The 12229-nt window shown below is 35.1% G+C and overlaps 1 protein-coding gene across 3 annotated transcripts in view; it reads right to left on the bottom strand.

The window, feature by feature from the left end:
• The window catches only part of LOC126740993 (uncharacterized), an 88460-nt gene extending 76574 nt beyond the window's left edge, over nt 1–11886 (bottom strand). For 2 of the 3 annotated variants that reach the window (XM_050447223.1, XM_050447225.1), the window contains exons 1-2: nt 11297–11545; nt 10491–10986 (exon numbers count right to left, since the gene is read on the bottom strand). In XM_050447223.1, coding sequence (XP_050303180.1) covers nt 10491–10964 — 474 coding nt within the window. In that variant the 5' untranslated portion in view covers nt 10965–10986; nt 11297–11545. Of the gene's footprint in view, nt 1–10490; nt 10987–11296; nt 11546–11742 lie in introns of those variants that run through there. The other variant, XM_050447224.1, reaches the window with a different exon arrangement.
• Nucleotides 11887–12229: the final 343 nt, after the last annotated feature.

Genomic DNA, 12229 nt, shown 5'->3' with positions numbered 1-12229 from the left:
GACTTAAAATACTTCTTATGAATACTCCTCGTATAAAAATAATCAGCGCGCCTCAGAATTTGCTTTCATCGATATTTACGATAAACCCTGGTAAACGCTCGTATGCAGCAAACAGCGGGATTCAAGGTCAATTTTGCTTTAACACGGGCGGTATAGGAAGTGGTCTGACTTGTTGTAATCTATAGATGGTGCCTGGAGGACCTAACCACTATATTATTTATCTGTATATTAAAATTTAAATGATCGTCAAAAGAAATGCCAAGATCCTTGATTGTATCAGAATCCTGAACAGGGCTTCCCTCTATATTGTATGATGTTACAACTTTTTTACTTCTTTTGTGAAAACTAATATAATTACATTTCTTTATGTTTAAGAATAAGATATTGTTGACACACCAATCATTTAGCCTATTCAGGTCATTCTGTAACAAAATTTGGTCTTTGGGAGTCTGGATTACTCTATAAAATTTCAGGTCATCTGCAAACAATAAAAAGGTACTATTTTCAAAACATGTAGCTATATCAATAATGAAAATGTTAAAGAGCAATGGTGAGCAGTGTCCACCCTGAGGTACACCAGAAAATACATTGATATTGCTGGATCTAGCACTACCCAATCTAACCTGCTGAGTCTGGCCTGACAAAAAGCTTGTGAACCAGGAAACTATATGATTGGAGAAACCAAACACTCTAAGTTTCTCCTGCAAGTTTCTGTGATCGACTCTATCAAAAACCTTGGGGAAGTCTGTATAAATCACATTGATCTGACATCCCCTCTCCAAGGCATCCAACAGATCCTGCTGATAGATCAACAAGTTAGTGATCATAGATCTACCCGAACTAAACCCATGCTGCTGATTGAGCAATAGAAATAAATTTGGTCGTAGATAAGACTGTCCAACAGTTTTGGAATGGCCGACTGGATGCAAAACTATTTATTAAAATGTATACAGAACAGTAATTTTTTTTCATGGTACTACAAAAAAAATCTGTTGAATGGAAGGCTGGGCTGTACATGACCAGCAGAGATGACAAAGCTAGCTAAAGAAGTGCTAGTCGACAGACCAATCATGATCGATTTAGTTTCTTCTCTACCATTTTAGTTTTAAGTTGTTGATATATTAATATATATATAATTTTGGCCAATCCTAATATAGTATAGAGTTCATAGTATAGTTTATATTAAAAAAGTTATTATAAAATTTAAAACATTTGAGCTAGTCAACATTAAGATATTTGATAAATATGATGCCATATTTTTAATTTCAAAGTAATATTACTGTTACACATGATTTAAATAATTTTCAAATTGTCTTACTGAAAAGTACTCAGCAAGTAAGCTGCCTCAAAATATTTATGGAATATTTACTTCTTATGGCCACTATGATGATGTGTCTGTCACCCATGGGATTTTATCAAAACAATGCCTAAACAGTTATACAACAATTAAAATAAACACACATATTTTTTAGGATTTTTTTGTAATATATATTTTGATTTTAATTGTTGTAAATTAAAGTTTATATGTTATTTATATGGTTTTTTTACATTTAGTTATTCATCGCCTAGCAATCTTTATCGTCTATCCACCTGATATTCTCTGTTTTACATATTTTAATCTCCTAAGTAATGTATAATTGGCTATTAAAAAAAACTTCAAACAAAATTATAAATCATAGGTACCTATCATAGGAATATGGCATGTAAGAGGTAATTTCAAACTAAATTTTAATATATTACCATAAAAAACCTTCTCTTTAAAACAAGCTAAAATACCTAACATTGAAAGGCCTTTCAAAGTTCTAAGTAAAATACGAAACAAAAAATACAAACTTTGAAGTGTTATCATTAATAATAAAGCCATAATTTTTGGATTAATAACTTGGCTAATAATAATAATGGCTTAATAAGTTTTATATATACCATACTCATGCACTTGTACTTATTTACTGATTAATACAGCAGCCCCACCTTACTCGGTTCCCTATTACCCACATTTAAACTTCAACTAAAGAACTCTAGGAATACTTAGTGTCCTGGGGATGATTGGTTTCTGTTTTTTTTTTTTTTATTTCTGACCCCATCCAACAACTATCTCCAGTAATAATGGATATTGCTTTTATACCTCTATCACTACCATAATAAAATGATTTCAATAAGGTACTACATAGGTATCTATAAAAATCAAATTTGGCAACTGTTTATAAATTACCTATTTTCATATTCTTATAAATCTTGATCACGCTGTAAATATGTATAAAAAAAATCAGTAATTTACTAATATAGCTACAAATATTTCTTTATTGAGCATCTTTTATATGCATATCGCATTTTTTTTTCAAAACAAAGCCCTATATTAACAAATATATAGGTCAGAGTATGACTTTCTTGATATGTATGATTTTCTCCAATATTTTAGACACCACAGGCAGTAGGCTAATGGGCCAAAGATCAGAGAGTTCCGATGGACACCTCATTTTAGGAATGGGGTGCACATGCGTCAGCTTCCAGAATGTAGGAAATACATCTTTTTCTAAACAAAAATTCACAATATGGCAAACTTGTGGTAATACTTAAGGCATACAGTGCCCTAGCATACAAAGTGATAAAGAGTCACAAGCAGATTTGCTAGCTTTGTTAAATTTTTATGTACCAATGAATTCTGTAGTGTCGTATGTGGCTGGTGCATGTATAAACTATTGTTTAAATTCTCTTATTATTAACATGTGTAAGTTGTATAACAAAATAAAGGAACAATATATATTTTTAAATAGGATTCAGTAGTCTTTAAAGTCTAGTCATAACTACTGTAATTTAATGGGTAACTAAAGACACTTACTTTATTTAAAACTAATTTAAATCCACTAAATTTATTTAAAAAATATTAATCCAATATGTTTTGGACAAGGCGAAAGTTCTTCCAATTTTTAAAAATAAGGGTGATGAGCAGGATGTAGAAAACTATCAACCAATATCTCTCCTTTCTTCAATATCAAAAATCTTTGAGTAAGTCATTTATTTATTTATTTATTTATCAACGTATATAACATTTCAAGTACTTATTAATAATTAACAGTAGTCTTAAGTAAAAACTATAATACTAATAAACAATACTGTGCTAAACCTAATCCAAAGAGTGGGAGTAGGGCACTATCCCAAGATAGTTGCCCTAGCTGACGACTTAAATTTATTTAAAGATGTACTGAAAAAATCAAGATCTTTTGCAAATCTATTCACTGCAGAAGCTATTCTATTTATAGGACTGTTTAGTAGATAGGATGTTCTGCAAAAGGGAATATGGAGAAGCGCCTGACCTCATGTTGTGTAAGAAGATACATGCAAAGAGAAAAGGCACAGACATTCCGGACTTCTAACAATACCATTCAGAACCTTAAACGCAAAGCAAACATCAAAGAACTGCCTTCTACTTGATAAGGAGTTTATGCTCAGGTAGGACATGGTCTCTGAACAGGTAAGATCCAGGCCTGACTTCATAAGAGTATATCTGGCAAACCTGATAAACTTGTGCTGGATATTTTCAAGCCTCTCAATGTGAATCAGAAAATGAGGTGACCAAACAATATTGGAGAATTCGAGAAGAGATCTCACCAGGCAAATATGTAGTGTCTTCAATGTCGACACATTAGTAAAGTCTTTGCAAGATCTTTTGATAAAACCAAGCAGTTTATTAGCTCTATTTACAGTATTTTCGAAGTGGTGGGAGAAAGTAAGACTCGGGTCCAGAAAGACACCCAAATCCTTGACTGAGTCAAGCTCCTTCAAGGGGATACCATCAATAACATATTGACAAGGAGGGGAGACCCTTAAACGAGTAAACCTCATAAACCCACATTTCTTAACATTCAATGACATTTCATTCGACTTACACCAGGAAAACACTCTGTTTATATCTCTCTGAAGCACCAACTGATCCTGAGAGGAGGAAATCCGCCGAAAAATTTTCAAATCATCAGCGAAGAGCAAAAACTCAGACTCCAGTAGGGAGCCGAGGTGATTGATAAAGAGACTGAATAACAATGGTCCCAAATGGGAGCCCTGAGGGACCCCTGAAGTTGTCAAAAATGGGTTGGACAAAAAACCACCAATTTTAACACGCTGCTCTCTATCCATCAGATAAGACTTGATCCAAAGTAAAAGAGATCCGCTGATGCCAAGATCTGAAATATGAGAGATAAGAATATTATGGTTGACCTTATCGAAGGCTTTACTAAAGTCCGTGTATATCGCATGTGTTTCATTACCGTCGGCAAAAGATTTGAAGATATAGTTGCTAAAAACAAACAAGTTTGTATCCACAGAACGACCTCTGGTGAATCCATGCTGCTGATCTCCAATTATTTCCTGAAATGTGCCAGATAGAACCACCTCTACACAGTGCTCGAACAGCTTAGGAATTGCAGAGAGGATACTAATGGGACGATAGTTAGTTATGTCACTCTTATTCCCAGATTTATAAATAGGACATACATGAGATAGCTTCCAGTTCTCTGGAAAAGTTCCAGAAGTTAGGGGCAAATTGAAAATATGAAAAAGTGGAAGAAAAAGGGAATGGCTGCACTCTTTCAAAAGCCTGTTTGGAATTCCATCGGGACCCGCTCCCTTTCTGCTGTCCAGTTTAGTTAATGTTGTTTCAATTGTAGTAGCACTAAGGAACACGTGGTTGATATGGTTAAATTTACATGAGGTATCGAGACCGTCAGAGGCATTAGAAGGGTTAGTATTCTTGTTAAATACAGATAAAAAGTGGGTGGCAAAGAGATTTGCAATAGAAATACCAGTATCGGCCCTGAGATCATGAAGGAACATCTCATCTGGAACGGTAGAACCGCTTTGATTGGACTGAAGTCTTACAAATTTCCAAAAGGTCTTGCTATCGTGCTCTATTGCATTTTCGGCTCTCTCAATGTAATATCTGTAGCATTTACTAGATAATGAACGGCATTCTGAGTGCAGAACACTAATCAGTATTTGATCCTGACTGTCTGTACCTTCTATGTGCTATTTTTTTCTGAATAACTAGACTTTTTAGTTCTCTAGAAACCCATGGTGGATAATGTTTCTTGGGAGAGTGTTTTTTTATTGGCACAAACAGATTCAAACAATCATAAACAACAGAATAGAAGTTTGCAACAGTGGTATTTAAGTTATTGTTAACAATTATAGACATCCAGTTGTATGTAGAAAAGTAGTTATTTATAGACACAAAATCTGCTTGATTAAAGTTGTAAAAATATGTTATAGGTAGTTCCAGGTAATTGGACTTACTATTGGGTAGTTGCAGCTCAAGAGTAGGATGGTAAGGATCTGACCCGACTAAACCATTACATTTAGTTGTTAAAGTGGAATGAAAAGTTGTAAAGCAAAGGTCAAGAATTGTTCCATGATCATTAACCACTGCATTGAGCTGCATTAAACCTAGAAAAGTGAATGTGTCACATAAAAGATTTTCTTTATCAGATGTAACATTATTTGGGGTTAAGCCATAATGATCATCACTAGGTAACCATGAAATATTAGAAAGGTTAAAGTCACCAACAATAAGAACATTATTAAAGCTCTCGCAAGCTTTGGTAACAGAGGCACAATGCGCTGCATACACAGATAGATCCATGGATGGAGGAACATAAATGCAGCCAATGCAATAATCCTCGCCATCACCAAGACGCACAGAGATCCAGATTTCTTCAAGTGAATTGTCAGCAGTTGGCAAACGATGGGATTTTAGGGTGTTGCTCACTGCTAGGAGCACACCCCCGCCTCTACTTTTTGAACTGTTACTAGTGTTGCGGTCCGTTCTATACACACAGTAGTTGGAGCTAAGGAATTCACCGTCGTTGACTGTAGGATCCAGCCAAGTTTCAGTTAGGGCAAGAATGTGGTAGTCTTCTGCTTGGGCAGCACAGAGAAATCCCTTTAGTTTAGTTTTTAAGCCCCTCACGTTCTGATAAAAGAACGATACATCATCTACTGTGGGCGCTGAGACAGTGTTGGGTCTAATTGAAAATTCGCCCCTCGGCCCTGAGTGCGCCTGGGACGAAATTCCTTGACCGCTATACCGGCTGGCCAGAGGTTCGGGTCAAGTAGTCCCTTCAGTAGGGACTCTTTTACCCCTATCCTAAAGGATACAACATCCTCATTCTTATCCAATATGGCACATTTAACATCTGAGATGTTTAGTTGCTTCTCAAGATATTTTAGAATCTGCTGCTCAGTAGTGTCCGGATTGCATCTGCCCAAATACAACCACTGACGTCTATCAGCTGCAGATAGTGAAGAAGCTTCAGAAAAAGTCCCAATGATGACTGTTTGTCTGCCAGGGTTAGTTCGATGGATTGATTGTGGTGTCGACCTATTCTGCGATTTTGCTTCAGAATTGGCGCCAGCCATTGAAGAGCTACTAGGCCTTGATCTGATTGGATCAACCCTTTTTGCGTAGGTATGGGCTACTGTTTCTGTTTCTATCGGCAAAGACACAGTATTGTCCGGAGACAAAGATGTTAGAGAAGTTATTAGTTGGGGGGCAGGATGACTTTGATGAAATAAGATCCTTGAGCATGTTTAAATCCTCTTCCAGTGTTGTCAACCTGGCCTCTAGCGCTTCATTTTTTGCTTGTAGTAGTTTTAACAATTCAGAATCGCTGTTTGAGGCGGAAACGCCCTTTCCTCCGATTCCTTTCTCGACCAATCTCATAAGTCCCTCCTGGAATGCAATATTAGCATCATGAAAACCACAAGAAATTTGGTTGGTGATTGTGTTTTGAAAGGATTTCATTTGAGCTTCCAGAAAAATAGCAGCATTTGTTGGGGAGCTGTTATCCGTAAGCTGGGTTTGCACACAGAACACACAAAACACATGACTCTAGTCTTCATTTGAGTGACCTGAGCCTCTGATGTAGTAAATTTTGAACATGATAAGCAATGCACAACATTACAGAAGTCGCAAACAATCTTATATTTTACCTCTCTATCTGTTAGACTTGCACCACACCATGATATAGATCAAAATAGCAATTTAACAGGCTCCCAAAAACTCCAAATCCGAAAACACAGTGACTTGGAAATTATTATTAAAAATCAACAAATCCAATTCTTCAAACTCGTTGGCTTAAGCAGAGCGGCAAAATAAATACCAAGAATGTTCAGGTATTGATTCTCATAGACGACAAAAAAAAACGTATTGTTATCTGAGAATTTCTATTGTTTCCACTGAAAATCACAATTACTCACGAACCACCAATCACTAACAGTACCAGATCAGAATATTGCAAAGACAATGCCAAGAAGCAGAAGATATGTAAGAATCTGAAGTCTACCTCTTTCTAATCATGTAAAATAAAGCAAATTCGCGGAGCGTAAGAATGCGCGTAATGCAATGTTATAACTTATCAATGTGGTTATCAATGTGGTCCGTATTATGAATTTTTTAAAAAGGCAAACTATTCTTTCAGATAGCCAGTCTGGTTTTAGGCCCAATCATTCAACCCAGTTGGCAGTTTTCAAGCTTATATCCTTTGTGATTAAAAATGTTGACAAAAAAGAAAAAGTTGCCGGACTCTATTTCAATTTATCGAAAGCATTCAACACAATCATTCATGGTCTACTGCTGTCAATCCTTGAAAATTATGGACTGAGGGGAAACTGTGCCAGACTTATAGCCTCTTATTTAGATCAGAGGGAACAAACAGTTTGGCTCTCGTAATGGTACATATGTTTACTCAGCGTCATCCTTGGTGGTACAGGGAGTGCCTCAGGGTTCAATTCTAGGCCCAGTACTATTCATATTATATCTAAATGGTCTCAGTGAGTGTTTTCCAGGGTGTTTTATCAACCAATATGCTGACGACACCTCCATAATCTTGTCAGAACATCTGATTGAAGAACTATCTGTCAGAGCTTCTCAGGTGGTAGAGAGGATACAGGAGTGGTGTGACAATCATGCTTTGAAGCTAAATGCTGATAAAACCAGGCTACTGACATTCTCCAAAACTTTACCTCAAAATTCCCTACTAGTAACGTTTGAAAAAAAGGCTCTTCGAGAGGTAGTTTCCTTAAAATTCCTTGGTATACAAATTGACTCCTGTCTCACATGGGTCCCACACATAGACACTCTTAGCAACAAACTAAATAGTTTCTGCGCGTTAATAAGGCGTCTACGAGAAGAGCTTTCCCTAAATTGTCAGAAGCAACTTTACTATGCATCGGTCCAATCTCTAATCACTTATAGTGTGATGTTTTGGGAATCTTCAACTGACGCCGTATCAGTCTTCATAGCACAAAAACGCATCATAAGATGCATGCTCAGACTCACACCACAAACGTCTTGTAGGACTTATTTTACTAAGGTTGGTCTACTCACTGTTCCAGCTCTGTACATTCTTATGTTAGCTATTTTTGCAAAGAAACACCTGCATCTTTTTCAAACTAATGAAGATCATTATGCTGAGGGTATGTCTATTGTGACAAGGGGAGAGCTGAACTGAGTGTCCCAACTCATCACTCTGCCTTTTTTCAAAGATCTCCTGCCTTTGCTGCTATTAAAACATGTAATAGATTACCTCTCGCCCTAAGGCAAGAAAAAAATATCATGAAGTTTAGGAAAGACACTGCAGGGTATCTGTTGGGCAAGTGTATCTATAGTTTCGATTTACAATTTTAAATGTGTATTATGATTAATATTAAGGGTTTGTTTACTAATTTATTTATCTTCATAATGTATCATACTTGAGATACAAGTGGTAAGGTAATGCACCCATTATTATGTCCAACATTATCTTTTTGTTCTTACTATTTTTATTAGCAGTATGTACTGTGTAAATGTTATCAAATTTTAATTTTGTTTGTTTTGTGACGTTGCTATTGTCTATTTTAATTAGATCTTGAAAGCAATAAAGAAATTATTATTATTATAATACATCTGACAGATCTAGTGCCTCAGACAAGGTTAAGAGGTTAAAATGAATTAAGATACATGACAATAGAACCAAACATGGATTTACAAAAGTTCTCAGTTCTCAATTCTTGTTTACAAGACAATTATTATATTGTGATAATAATGTAATTTTAAAGTTTTTGTAAATCCATATTTGGTCCCATTCTCATGTATCTTAATTCTTTTTAACCTTTTAACATTGTCTGAGGCACTAGATCTGTAAGATGTATTGATGGAACCCCTTAATTTGTTATCCCTGATGATGGACATGTTATATAAAAAAAGAGGCATTTATTTCCAACAGGTTTGTTACCCAATTACAGGAGAGAATTAAAAAAAAAAAATACTAAAATATGTATAAAAATGAAAAATCAAAATGCTTTACATTCTATGTACTTAAAAAGACTATCTATATACATACTAAAAAGACTCTGCATCACCTATTTACTTTATACTTTCTATAATGGGCCTTAAACTGTCAACAAAAATATTGAACAGTTCATGTAAATTATTATTAATATAATTCTGAGACATTATATTAATAGGGCATTTAAGCAAAATATTAGTCCTAGCGGGATTTACATAAAATAATCTAAAATGCCTAGAGTTTAATCTTAGTACCCGAAAATTTAATCCAGCCAAAAGGGTCGGACAGTCAATCTTATTATGAATAAGGTTATACCTATGAGAATTTTATGAAAAGAATTCTCTTCTTTTTGCTAAGGGAATAATATTAAATTTATTTAAGTATAATTGACTATCCAAACCTCTGGCTGGAAAGACACCTTCCTCTCTAAACCAGAGATACTTCATAAACTTGCGCTGAATGTGTTCAATATCATCTATCAGGTAGTTATAAATTGGTTACCAAATTAGAGATCTGTATTCTATTTTTGAGTGTATGTAAGAGAAAAAAAGTAGTTTGAAAGTATTCATATTTTCAAAATGCTGACAGTTTCGATAAATAAAACCCAACAATTTCACAAAGTTAGAAACTATTTTTGCTACATTCTTGGCGACACTTAATTTTGCATCATAAGTAATTCCCAGATCAATCGCCTTATCCACTCTGGCTAACACAACATTATTTGCGCTATAGAAAATTGATTGACAACAGTTTTCTAGAAAATGAGAGAATAGATTATATGTCTGAAACATGTCAGATAAATATTTTTTAAATAAATTTAGAGGAGCATGACCAAAGTATCTTTAGTTACCCATTGACCTATTAACTGCACTGCAGGAATGGACTACTTCTTCTACTGTAATTTATTTTTTCTATGCTAACTGTTATGTATTTGCATCAAGATATTTTGTAAAATTATACTGTTCTGTAAATGGACATATGCCTGCCTGTAGAGTTTGTAAATAAATAAATACTTTTTTTTCGGCTTTGTAAATAAGTGTTGAACTTTTTGTACAATAAAGAATTTTTGATTTGATTGCTTGGAAGAAACCATAACAAAATTTGCACAATAAGACCACCTGTCTGGAATTTATGAAATCCAAAAAAAAAATAAATAAATAAACAAACTGTTACCTGTGATTCATCGAGACCTTCAGGCCTCAACACATCAGATTCAGCTTCATCCAAGGCCTCAGGAGGAGCCTCTCCTGTTATTTTAGGATCAATTATCTCACCAGTTGGGGCACTCTCTAACAAAGGTTGGCCACTAATATCTTGTTCAAAATTTTGTTGTTCACTTGGTACTGAGGCAGCCTGTGAGTTTTGTTCAATCAAACTCTCAGCAGAAAATGCCTCCGGTGATTGTGAATTATCAGCAGAGATGTCAACAGCAGTAATGGTATTTTCCTCAGAAAAACTGTCTATGGACGCTCCTGCAGATTCCAAAGTTTCCGTAGAAGCCGTGGATATAAACGAATCGGTATTAACAAACGGGGAAATTTTATTTTCTTCGGTAGTGGCGGTTTGTGCCGGGAAATCATCGACGGCATCTAATGAAGGCATAGAAACGCTAGGCCTGTGCCCAGAATCTTTTGAGACATCTTCCATAGTACGCAGGATTTATTGTAGCCTAAAATGCACATGTTGTATTGTCCTATCAGTTGGAAAACAAAAACAAACATTCAGATTTTTTTTGATTTTTATATTTTAGCGCCAAAAAGAGGTTTTTACGAAACGAGGCTCCTCGTCTTTTGACCTACGCAAGAATCGGAATGGCCTCGCTGTCAAGAAAGATGGCCGATTAGACAGCGACGTAAAGAAAAAGGATGCGTGATAAAAGTCAAAGAAATTCTAACGTCGAAAAATACATGTTCGCTAGAGAAAAAATGCGGTTCGATATGTTATCACTAATTTTAACAAAAATAATGGGAATAATTTACCTTATGAGAAGAAATTCGAGAAAATGTCCACAAGCGTTCGGTGCATGGCGAAAGTGCTGCCGCGTCAAAAACACATACTAAAACATGGCGGGATCTGCCAATCAACGCCCGGCCGAAAGGTGGAATTATTCACGATTTTCTGCCACTTTACGCGGTGGAAATTTAGAAAAAATATTAGAAAAAGTGATAATTTTCAAAGGGAAACATTAATACGTTGGAGTGCTGAACAATCTGGTAATGAACAGTTTTTGTTTTTTTTCCTTGCCGTTGGTTGCCCTGCCGACGCTATCAATAGATTAACAAGGATAACACTATATCGATCTGACGCGTCGGAGAGAGATCGAATATTGAATTTAACCGGGAAAGTTAAAAGTGGCTTATTTTTCATAATATTACATGAATTTATAAAACCTTTTGTGGGTTATTAATAGAGACTTACACATTACCTTGTCAAATCCTTGGCTTTTTATCGAGTTAATTGTTATATTTCCTAAATAAATTTTTATAGGGTCCGAATACAAACAATAACAATCTTTGACAAGTGATAATTTTATCGTCAGCAGGGTAAATTACATGCAGGGTTTCGGTAAACTGACGTCACAACTGGCTCGATTAAAAAATGTCATACGACCAATGCGGTTATTAATATCGTAAGGCTATGGATATAATTCCGCGTCTTATAAATTTGAAAAATGTTGCATCTGTGTGTTTGATGCAACTTTTTGAAATATTATAAAATTACCCGTGATATTATTATTATTATTGCAAATGTGCAAATGCTTCCAAAATTACACTTAATTTTGCAAAATCTTTTTTTCCCACCTTATGAAACATGAGAATTTTATTAAATTTAAAATCCGACGTTTTGGTTTTGACATCAACTATATTTTTTAAATGCCACATATGTACAGTATTGTGCAAAAAGATAGCAAC

Source organism: Anthonomus grandis, chromosome 10, assembly GCF_022605725.1.
Source record: "Anthonomus grandis grandis chromosome 10, icAntGran1.3, whole genome shotgun sequence".
Lineage (NCBI taxonomy): Eukaryota > Metazoa > Arthropoda > Insecta > Coleoptera > Curculionidae > Anthonomus > Anthonomus grandis.
This window is presented reverse-complemented; position numbering and strand designations above follow the sequence as displayed.